Source organism: Melopsittacus undulatus, chromosome 1 (genome assembly GCF_012275295.1).
Source record: "Melopsittacus undulatus isolate bMelUnd1 chromosome 1, bMelUnd1.mat.Z, whole genome shotgun sequence".
Classification (NCBI taxonomy): Eukaryota; Metazoa; Chordata; class Aves; order Psittaciformes; family Psittaculidae; genus Melopsittacus; species Melopsittacus undulatus.
In genome coordinates this window covers 67033874-67046239 of record NC_047527.1, presented here as the reverse complement: position 1 = coordinate 67046239, position 12366 = coordinate 67033874, and the positions used below count along the sequence as shown (strand labels likewise).

General features: G+C 34.9%; 1 protein-coding gene across 3 annotated transcripts in view; it reads right to left on the bottom strand.

Moving 5' to 3' along the window:
• Positions 1–538: 538 nt before the first annotated feature.
• Positions 539–12366, bottom strand: part of PTPN3 (protein tyrosine phosphatase non-receptor type 3) — a 157530-nt gene continuing 145702 nt past the window's right edge. For all 3 annotated transcript variants that reach the window (XM_031052918.2, XM_031052919.2, XM_031052920.2), the window contains exons 25-27: positions 11350–11495; positions 10536–10671; positions 539–8043 (exon numbers count right to left, since the gene is read on the bottom strand). In XM_031052918.2, the coding sequence (XP_030908778.1) occupies positions 7966–8043; positions 10536–10671; positions 11350–11495 (360 nt within the window). In that variant the 3' untranslated portion in view covers positions 539–7965. The remainder of the gene's footprint in view (positions 8044–10535; positions 10672–11349; positions 11496–12366) is intronic.

Genomic DNA, 12366 nt, shown 5'->3' with positions numbered 1-12366 from the left:
AATAATTCAAACCCAGCATCACTGGGCTCTGATGTGCTGTGAAAATGAGACAACAGCTCATGAGCAGCAGAGGGTGTAGAAGATGCGACTACTCAGGCACATTTTGAGATTACCATGAGGACACAGGTAATCCCAAAAGGAAAGGTAGCCTGCACATTTTATACATAGTAGCAAAAAAAAAAAACCCCAAACACCCCTATTTGCATTCAAAGAGTGGTTATGTGGCCTCATATGATGTAAGTGCAAAGATTTATTGGTGTAATTAATCAAAACAATACTTTTTTTATAAAAACTGCTGCAAGTGAAATATGCAGACCAATTTATGGATTAGTTGGTTGCTTTACTTCTCCAGAGAGCTATTTATGAAAGAACTACACACTGTATCTATATGGAGCAGACACTTTCCATGCGTTTGCTTGTTCAGATAAAATTCAAGCTGCAGCCATGTGTGATTTTTTTTTCTTTAAAGGATTAAAAAGGTCAGTAACTTTTGTATGCAACTCATTTTCTTCTTGAATAAAATCACAGTAAAACCACATAGCTAAATATGCTTTATTTCACCATTAGTCATATAACCAATATGCAGAAAATGATGCCTATATTTTTGTCCCAAACAGTTCCAAACTCAAAGAAAACTATACCGAAAACATTTAACCAATACTTTATTCCTACAAAAATAAAAAAGAAAAATGATACATTCATTTCAGGAAGTGTCTACATTTTTAAACAATAAATTACACTTTGTAATATCAACATCAATTTACATTTCAAATGATTTAAAAGAAAAGTACAGCTTAGGATACAAAATAAACTCTTTCCTTACCTTCCAAATACATCAAATACATTCTTTTATTCCTTTAATGCACTGGCATCTAAGAAATCAAAAGAAGAAACTATAGAGGGCTACAGAAACAAACATTAAAGTGAACAACAAAAAGAATGGCCAGAGTCACTGAATGGATATTCTCTTCCAAGCTTTTTCTGTATCTGACAAAGCTTTTTGCAATGCTTGCAAAAAACCCCCAAATCTTAACTTTGCCTTTCCCACTTCTATATCAGTTGTAATAGAGGTCAGTTTTAACCAATACAACATTTGTTATTATAAGTGCCTGGCAGATATTCAAAGGCATAACAGGACTGTCCCCATTATTTATCTTGAACCTCTCATTAAGGTTACCCAGGAGGTACGAAAACCTAAATAAATCATGTTTACTACTCACTGCACAGGTCACTGGAATAGAAGCAATGATTCTTGTCATTTATTTTGCAAAACCCGGATTTAAACTATATTTACGTTTGAGAACATGTACTAATTCCCCACCTAATTTCTACAGACAGTAATTTGACTTCTACTAAAAACTAGCTAAACAACAGTTCTACCAACTTTTCATTTGTGTATGCAAAGCTCTGAATTCGAAGGGCACTGCTCACGAACAACTCAAATGTCACCATGCTAACCTGCTGCTTAACTAAAGCAAATGAAGCCCACAGAAATTAACACTGCTGGTCTGAGCTTCTTTTTCTGAAACGAATGTATGGTTTCAATGTACTTGCAAACTCATATAGATACACCTGACCTTACTTTAAAATGGACTGCTCAGGTTAGATAATACAAATACAACCCCACTAAGGTCAATATAGACAGCTGATTTATGATCAGGCTTTTAGTCAGGAAGGAAGCAAGTCCCTTCTACTTTTCCCAGTCTGCAGCAAGGACTTCTGAACCAGGACTGCAACCAATCCTTTGCAAGGAAGAAATTAATCAGGTAGTTAGGTCAATGTTGATGTTTCTGTGTTTTAGTGGCCATACTGCTTACTAGTTGAGAGCTAGTCTGGTTTATGACTATGTAAGATGAACATCAAAGAAGATACTTCCTAGCAGCTTTTGTTTTTACAGAGAAACTCTTACTTCCTTTAAGAGGTGTGTGTTTAGAATAGATTTTGGTAAATGGTCCTTACTTATTTGAAGGTTCAGATTTTAATGCTGGGGTTTTTTTAAAGCATCAATTCCATCTTAGTATGAGGGGACTTTCTAATGCTTGGGAGAACACGTTCCAAAGATGTCCTGTTTACAAAACAGTTACTGCAAAAGGCTGATGGAAATATGATGCTACACTAGTTTCAGTTGGTAACTGATGCTAAGTAATGGATTTAATAGGTCTAGCAAAGCATCTGTTTCCACTTTGCATGCATGGCAACCTTCATAGTTATGCAGGTTCCACCTATGGCTCAGAAAAAGACACCAAATGAAAACAGCCAAAATAATTTTTAGCAGGAAAAGATTTCAGATTAGTTCGATGTTACTTAAAAGCACAAGGCAGTAAATGAGGAAGAAGTTAAACAAAATTGTTTTCTAGGTCAGCTTGACAAAAATTAAATCACATCGACAGGGCTCCTTAGTAAAGAAATTGCGTCAGGAGAAGTTATGCATTTGAAACATAGAAAAGTGTTTTCTGCAAAGGGGGAAAAAAAATGTGCATTTCTCACCCTTGCTTTATCTGTTTAAAACATTTCCATCCTCACAATTTTTGGTTTTGTTTTTTTTTTTTTTTCATTTTTTAAGAAAGCACAGATCTATCTGCCCTGAACAAAACATTCTCTACATGCTTTTTAAAAATACCTTTATGATTTTTACCATTGTTAGCAGCACTGTTTAAATCCCTCAGAAAGGAGCTCAGTTCAGGCTGAAGACCATGTTGCACCATCAGCAGGTGTAAGGAACATCCTATCTTAAGCAACAGCAGCATCACTTAGCCTATGACAAAACCAGCTTTACAGTTTTGGGAAACCTCAAAAAGTGTTTTTATAAGTTAAAACAATGACAGCTCATGAAACGAAATCATGAAAGCCAAGAAAAGAGAAGTTGAACAACTAACAGTAAACTGAAGTGTTTCATTAATGTCTATTAAAATCAAGGCCTTAATATTTTAAATAAGAATTTCTTTAAAGATTTAAGACCCACAGCTAAGCTCAAAACAACACACAATCTAAGACTCTTATTCAAGTAGTCTGTAACAAAATTAGGAGAGTCAATAAAGGCACATTCAACTCCCCACTCCCAATGCCACATCCTGAGATGAATTTGTCTTAAAAAGACAGTAGTTACTGGTCTCTTACTTGTTTTTTCCATTATATTCTTAGTTCTCAATAACTGCTCTTTTTATTAGTGGTTGCCATAGGTTCAACAGTAGCAATCAGCACACAAGTCTCAACGGTATTAAAAGGCCATTCAAAAACTTCAAAACTCTCAAATGATGCTGTAAACCGTCTGGCGCACTCAAATCAGACCACTGCTGTCACAGAGTTAGTCTGAGCTGAAAAATGCTTGAATCGATCAATATCATGTGCTCCTCTTTCCTTTTCAAATTTGGAAAAGCTTACTGGTTTTGTTAAAGACAGTAATTTTCAGTGATTGTGGATACTCTTGTTTGAAGTTTGTACAGCTACTGAATAACAGGAAATTTAAATATGTTAAAGTACACCACAACTAAATCATACTGCATTTGATTGCTATATTTAAACTGTTAATATAGTGCTATTGTTAATCTGAGATGGCTTAACACAATCAGAGTCAGAATTTAAATGCAAGAGAATCCATTTAACCAAAACATTATGTTTTATATAATGAATTAATCATTCACTTGGTTTTCAACTGTCTCTGAACACAGTATTTTATGACACAAGCTTACCTTCTATACAGTTTCAATTAATAAATGCTTTTAATCAAGTAGACTAATTGCAGGTTACTGATCGAAACACAAACATTTCCTAGTGCATGTTCTCTTTGGAAAGGCTTTATGTGAAGGAGTAAAATAAACGTGCACTTAACCGCTTCATTTCAGGATATAACAATAAAGCCATTATCAGTGAAATAACTATGTTTAAATTTTAGTTAACTGATTATGAACCATGTGTGGCTATTTTCAACATCTTCAATCACTGGACCATTGATGCATTTAGTCTGACACATAAGAACATTATCTATAGGGAAGAACGTTTGTTGTAAAACAGTATCAGATTATTCTTGTAATAAAGCAAATTAGTTCATTAGGTATTTCAGAACCACAGTTCTTTTGAAATATATATATATATTTAAACAAGTATGACATAGTAGAAAAAAGGAGGGAAAATAGAGAACCAACTGTTAAAAAAATAAGTGTATATGAAGAGCTATTGCTGAATTCTTAGGTACATTTTGACTGCATATAATTTAGTACCAACACCTAAAAGACAGGATTTGTGAAAGCAAAACCCTGGATCACATTTTTTTTTTTCATTTCTTTTTCTTTTTCAAAACACCACCACTGTTCAAGGTTTTGTTGTATTTTAATGATTTATATTTCATACATCCTGTTACACAAAGGCATTCATGGTTTATGGCACCATTTTTCTTATTTGCAATACATGGCAAGATGTGTCCCTCCCACTTCCACCTCAGAAGTGTTCCCTGTGATATTTCTGAAGATGCTCTGAATAGGCATTTTAGCTACTTCTGTATCAAATATAAAGCCATTTAGTTAAAATTTATTGAAGTTTTGAAGAATAAATGTTATTGTATTTCACAGTGATGAAAACCTCAAAGGCTTATTACTCCCTCTTCATCCACCGCAATGCTAGAATTTCTGAATACTTTTGTTATGACCACACAAGCAAAACTGAGGTTAAACTATTTATGAAGGTTATGCAGAAACTTGACTTCACAGCATTTCCTGCTATTTGTCAATTGCCTGACAGTCAGAAATTTTGTGTTAGGAGTTTTAACTCTACCAACCTCCTCCCTTCCCCCTCATCAATCAACTCAGTGTGGTTTTAATTTCCCAATTCCTGTGGAAACAAAAGCCAGCATTAAGAAGATCTTTTGATAAGTATGCTCTCATTGCAAGATCAGATCTAAGGCATACATTATTCAGTGCAAAATCATCACACACTACAGATCAAGGACAAACACCCCTTCATTCTTCCCTAAGGACCCTACAGGTACTTGTGCAAAAACGAGCAAGACTGAAATAAAGATGGACACAATGTACAAGTTACTTGCCTAGTTAATATCTGCTCTATGATTTTCCAAAAACAATTAAATATTGCAGAGATTACTATTTTTACTATTTTTATAATTTTCAGTAGTCTCTCAGTGGCCAGCAATTTCAAACAAGTTGTTAAATTCCAAAGGAAGACTCCAAGAATGGTATTACCCAAACCAACTAAGTTTACCAGAACAAGAGCAGCATTTGATGTCACAATATAACCATCATCGAAACAGTGTAAGTCAAACTGATACCATGTATCTTGAGACAGGAGTTATGCAAGGAATAAATTTACAGTGTTTTGGTAAATACATATTCAACATGAAGAAACATAAATAGCAATAGGAATATAGCAATAACCTTGAATGCAAATAAACCATAAGTTTAATCAAGTACTTCTATGAAAGAAAGAGATGTCACAAAGAGATGCGCTAAACATTTTCTTACTATTTATTTTCTTGCTTTTTTTCCTCCTTGCCTTTTCACCTCTTGACAAACTATTAACTGCAAGTCATGCTAACTGCGAGTCATGCCAACTGCAAGGGATGACTTTGAGACCTGGGCACAATAAAACTTGAAAAAAAAAAAGAAAAAAGAAGAAAAAAAAAAGAAAAAATGAAAAAAGAAAAAAAAGAAATAAAAGAAAACAAAAGAGATGTTTTAACAGCAAGGCACACACATAACAAAAGGGAGACTTTTGTTAAACACCCAGCAGGAACAGACTCTTTAGTGCCCACTACTTCTTGGGTGGGAAAGAGCCATGAAGTTTTTTCAGTGCTCAATACCCTCTCTAACAGCAGCAGGTGGCTTACACTTGTCCAACACTTTTCCATATGCATCTTTGAAAAACAGCTTCCCAAGCTACATGTGCAGGTCCAGTATAATTTTATGCCTGGAGTCACAGACAGATTGACCTGATGCACTTTAATAAGTCAAGACAGAGTTATAGTCTCTTGCCTTACAGTCTGTGCCCAATCAAGAAAGAGGATAATGATCTAAAGTATTACAAAAACTTCAGTGAAAGTGAAATTTGGAATGCAGTATATAAGAATGAGCACAAACCTATCCATGCTATAACCTAACAAAATCAAGAAGCTTTCCATTTTGAAGCTACCCTGCATATTCCAATTAAAATTCTTCTGATCAGTAAATAGTAGTCAGGTATCTTTATCTATAACTAACAATGTAATATTGAAGAAAAGACCAAGCCGACAGAAAGGCAAGAATCAGCAATTTAGCACATCCTATGTTCACTTTTCAGCTGCCTCCTGGGGAACAAACATAACCTTCTGGTAACATGAAAGATGTATACTGTACAGTTGTTGAAGTTTCTATAATGAAACTCCAGATATAAATGATAATATGCATAACACAAATCATAATTCTAAAATATATCTGATTATGTGTGTATATATATCTAAAAAGAAAATTATCTAATTTTCTCTTTTATACACATATAAACATATGGCTAATATGCCCCATAAAAATTTTGCCTTATTTAGGACTAATCTTTTAAATAACAGAGTTTTAAACAGTCCCTTAGAATATTTTTTTAAACACTATTCAAAAATGAAGTACTATGACAGGGTAATCAAAAAGCACACACAAAATAAATTAACATCATACAAATGTGGTTATATTGTTCAGAAAGTCCAATTCTCCCATTTGAAATGAAATGGAGACCAGTGTACCTTAGGGTGAATTATTTATCAATGCACAAATTCATTCTCTTTCCTTGTAAATCTTCATGTGAATTTAGCTGCATTTCCATAAAGCAAGAAACACAGTAAACCCGCAGAACTCTTGCAAGAGGGAGTTGTGTTTCACTGGGTAAGAGCAGTTTTTGCTGAAGGGCAGCAAGTCAACATTTTATCACCATCTGAACACTAGCAACAACAGCGCCCTTGGAAGCTTCACACCTTGAAATAGCAGCAACGTATTTGATGGGTTCAGTAGTAATTTTTCTTCCAGTATTGGATTAGACTACTTTGCATATACAGTAAGTCAAAAGTCTAGTATCTTGTGTGCAACATTAATCCACATTTACATCCGAGAACTCATAAATACACATGGAAACAAAAGTGACAGAGAATTAAACCTCTTTTAAGTTAAAATGCTTTCAGTCCACATATAAAAAACAGCAGTGATAAACACGTATAAAGGAGATGGATAGCAGAAATAGAAGATAAGTAATAAAACAACTAAAACTGTATGAAGCAGGTCACTGTTAAAAGGGCAAGTTGCAATTAAAATTGATCAACAGAAGATGTAAGACAGTACCATCTGCATAAATGCTTAAATGCAGCATTATTTTCACATCACATACAGTAGATGTGATTTCTAAGAAGCATATTATAACAGCTGGTATATTTACTAATAGGTTTATGGTAACTGAATACTTAATTTGTCCAGCTCTTAATGTACAGTACTTACACATTAGCCTTTAAAGCTCTTCATCAACCTTTTAGCAGTCAAGGTTACATTTCCGTGAATATCTAGTGTCCCAGCAAGAAAGTTTAAATATTCACCTCCAATGAACTTTCATACAAAGATATTAAATACCTTAGCTGAATAATTTCAATACTGTGAGTTTTCTTTTTGCTGTTTCAAAGGAAACACAAGGACCTTTTTAACTTTCAAAGTGAATGTTGTTTTAAGGCAGTAAAAGATACGTATTAAGGTTCCCATGATTGTTTATGGTTGTCTATGTGAACAAAGCATATTACACACAGTTGCTGTCATATGTTTATCTACATGACTTCATTACGCTGTACATGATTTAGCAATCTTCTTGAGAAATATAAAGTGCCACAGTTCAAATGTGCTCATGTCTTTTCATGGGCTTCCCAAGTCCATTCTAGTTGCTTTCAGAAACAAGCCCTTGCTTTACTCAAAGAACAGTGTTTTTAATGAAAAAAATAATTCATCCTTCAGTACTGTGCTAACTGGAATCCAGTGGTCGAACCAATCCTTCTTTGTAAACACGAAGAATAGCTTCACAAACGAATTTGTATTGACTCTGTGTAAGAAAGAAAAAAAAACATTTATGGATGATTCAGCTCCTGATTATACAGCAGTACGGAATAGAGCTAACAGTCCCACTGCTTCCTTTCCTCTTGGACAGGAGAGGAGATGCAAAGATGGAAAGAGAAAATCCAGCTCTCCTGGCTGTGCTCTCCATGAACAAAAGTAACATTCTTTGAAGGATAAGCACTGAAAGTTTCATGCCAAGGAAAATATAACCCTCAAATTTAAAAGAACACATGCTAAAATTTCAAGAAATAGGATTTAGTTGTAAAAGTTACACAAATTTATGAGATTCTTTATACATCTCTTTATTGTTCTTTATACATCTCATCTATTTATTTGGTAGCTATCTGATTATTAGAAGTATATTCTAACCTTGACAATCTTGCAGTTACGTATTACTGGGCACATTTAAGCTACATGTATATAAAGTTACCATGTAGGATATATAGGTCCAACTGCCCTGCTACAAATTTTGGGGTTTTTTAAAACCACCTACACTATTGCAGAAGATGGAGTCACTTTATTTTAATTTGTGATTACACCACACATCACCGTTTGTAACAGAATGGGATCAAAAACTTTGGAATGCATAATTTTGAAGAACAGCAGCCACATTAATTCTTCCAGCACAGAAAATTCTGAGCTCATTTAGTTCTTATAATTCACAAACAAGATTAGTGTTTCTTTTCTGAATTATACTATTGCAAAGACTATTTCTGTTGATGGATCTGTTTGCTAAAGCCAATTAGCCTGTGAGCCTCTTTCTGAAAAGTGATACAAGACATTAGCAATAGGACTAAAAATCCGCCTAGCCTGAATAAGTGTATATGACTGTAGTGATAGGACAAGGGGTAAAGAATTAAAACTTAAACAGGCGAAGTTTAGATTGGATTTAAGGAGGAAGTTCTTTACTGTAAGGGTGGTGAGGCACTGGAATGGGTTGCCCAAAGAAGCTGTGAATGCTCCATCCCTGGCGGTGTCCAAGGTCAGGTTGCACAGAACCTTGGGTGACATGGTTTAGTGTGAGGTGTCCCTGCCCATGGCAGGGGGGTTGGAACTAGATGATCTTAAGGTCCTTTCCAACCCTAACTTTTCTATGATTCTACAATTAACAGAATCCCAAGAACACAAGATGATGGAAATTTAAAAGAGCTTACAAATATCAATGCATATTCCTTTACCTTTCCTCCGAAAGTACTTTTCAGTATTGTCAAAACCCCAAAATGAACACCTTCCCCCAAAACTCTGTGTCATATATTCAAAGAAGCGAAGCTTCACATTTTCTAAATCCCTTTTTCTATCTTCAAAATGCTCTCCCTTGTATGGCAGCTTCCCTCAACTCTCTAGAGGCATCTGAAAACATTCCCCCAGTATCTCCCAAAAGACAGGGCTAAAAGGTAGAACCTGGACCATCAAGGACCTTACATTGCATTTAAATACCAGTAGCTAGAAATGTTACTCTTCTCTGTAACCTGCAATACATTTGCTCTTAACTACAGAAAGCCTCAGGAAAACTGGGGGATCGAAATGAATTTTCTGCATCTCGATTTTCATGCCTTTTCTTTCAACCCTTCAGTCAATTACTCCCACTTTCAATATCACTCTCTTCTTTTGTCTTTATTTCTTAATTACCTTGACTTTTCTCTTTATTGTTATCATTTGCATTTTTTTACTGACTGAATGAGCAAAGTATGATATTTAGCTCTCTGTTCAATACTTCTATGATCAAGTTATTGAACAAATAAGAATGAGCATTTCTTCCTCTGACTCAGGCTACTTGTTTTCTTTGCTCTTTTCTGTTGCATTTATTCTTACTGCTTACTCAGCTGATAATTAGTTCTACTATGGAAGTCCTATAGCACTGCTTTCTGTATTGTTTAGTATCTCTTAATTTCTTTTTAATGGAACAACATAGTTAGTTTTTCTTTCTTTTTTTTATTTCTTTTTTAATGAAAGGTCATACTGTTACATAAATTTTGTTTTAGCTTTATTATTTTGGTCGAAGCTTTTGTTCTGGTGCTCCTGATGATCAGATTGCAGATCTCTGAGAAACTACAGCCTTCATATGATTAAACAGCAGTCACTGAACTGATCAGCTAGTAGCTCTGATGAGTCCATTCTTACTCATTGAGTACGCCCTGTCTGATCCTAACTCACAATATTATGTGAATGTGTATCATCTTAGAATTGAAGCACACACATAATACCCATAGGACAGCTGAACATGCTTCAGGGAAGGCTATCACAACTGAACAATCCTTCTATTACATCTGAATAATACCCAATGGCCTTTCCCAGAAGCATTAAGCTGAATATCAAGTATAAGCAGTGGGGCTAGGTGGAATGTAAGAATGGGAATGTGGTAGAACACCCAGGATAGAGCAAGATGTTAACCTGCAGCTCTTTGGTATTCTATTTTCTCACAGTTGAGCAAATGTAGTACATATGTACAGAAAATAAGGCTTCCTCTCTATCACTTACTGATGTTTGCACCATCATAGCTCGCTGGTCTCGCATTTTTCGTACAATATCCAGGGGATAAACAGGTTGGTTCCTTTCAATTAAGCACATGGCTGTTTCCATAGTGACCAATACACCAGTGCGACCGATTCCAGCGCTGTGAAATGTAACAGAAAAATAGTCTATAAATTAGTTTTTTGCAATGCACCAGATTCATATCACAGTCTTAATACTAGGATGCCAAAGCGCCTGAGAAATTACAGGGAGACCTTAATACTAGAATACAGTGCGAAGGTCATCTTTAAAGCATGTTCAGTATCTTTCCTGCCAATTATTAAAAAGAAAAGAATTTTTATAAAAATAAACCTAAAACCTCACCTAAAGCAAATGGATTTTTAACAATTATAACTGCTTACAAATCTAAATGTACTTGTTTGGTGGTATTTTTGACGAAAAATGTAAAAGCTAACTGACTGCTATTTGACAGGCACTTGAACAGCTGAAAAAACCCCTTTGCAGTACTATTCAAAATGAAGTTACAACAATGGTAGAGGATAAAAATGAAGAACAACTTACACTGCAAATTACCAGCTCTGTGACAATTACGTGACTAAGCCATTTCACCCAAAGACTGCAGTAAAAAGGGAGCGAAAAGAAACTTGTCTTTTAGATACAACACCAGTGTTTCTGTCTTCAACAGTGAACGCTGGTATTGCACAGTTTAACATTTTGATCTTATTCAAAGAATCTCCTGCCTTGCAGACAAACTTTTCAAAGCAAATGCTTATTCCAAGGCTGAAGCAAAGCTATAATCAGAATTTTAAAGCATAAGTACCTGCAGTGAACAAGGACAGGCTCATTCTTTACTCTCTTTGGCCTCATACACGTCACAAACTCCAAGAAGTCCATTGAGTCATCAGGAACACCATGATCAGGCCAAGCAACATATTGGAGATGGGTGACTGTGTGGTGTTGTTCTGTCTAAAATAAGTAAGGTTTTCAAAAAGTGTTCAGTGTTATAACTCCTCTGATTATGTTTACTAGATATAAGTCATACTTTTGACAGTAGGCATATTCTCCAGATGCTACAAGATGCATACAATGTAGAAAATATTTGTAATTTTAAAACTCAAAGTATGAACATGCAATTCTCAGAAAGCATGCAAAAGGCATAACATTTTCGAAATAAATGAGGATTAAGTTTAACTTCCGCGATCTAAACAGACTGTAATTTTTGGAATTTATTGACTGCTGACTTATTATACCTTGATCCACCCTAGGTAAAATGCTACAAGATGTAAGCATAATAATACTATATAATCTAACCGGTTGGAAGAAATAGCTGAAAACAGAGAACTACAGAGAACTGTATCAAAATAACAGGGTCTTAGGGTGACATAATCCATTCTAAATAGGTATCTTTATGTACTTACAGATTCAGTTATAAAGCTACCTGCAACATTTGCTAAATACTTTTTCTGTTCAAAACCAATATATATAGTTCATACATACATGCTCATTGTACATATATGAATGACTTCAGAATGACCCACAGAAGGATACTTATGTATGGAAGCAATAAAATCAATTAAAAGATTCTGTTGGAGGAAGAGCTCTTTTTTTTCCACTCAATTATACCTAAAAAAGTAGCTTTACAGAAGTTCTTTCAGTTTAGCTTTTTTATAACTTTGATTACGAAATCACTCAATCATCTTTGCATTCAGATTGGGCTCAACTGCTGTGTTACAGATATAACCAATGATTAGGTGGGAAGGAAAAAACCTAAGATACTCCTCAGCACTGCTGCATCGTGCAGCAATGATCTCGCTCTTCACAAACTGAGACAAGTCTT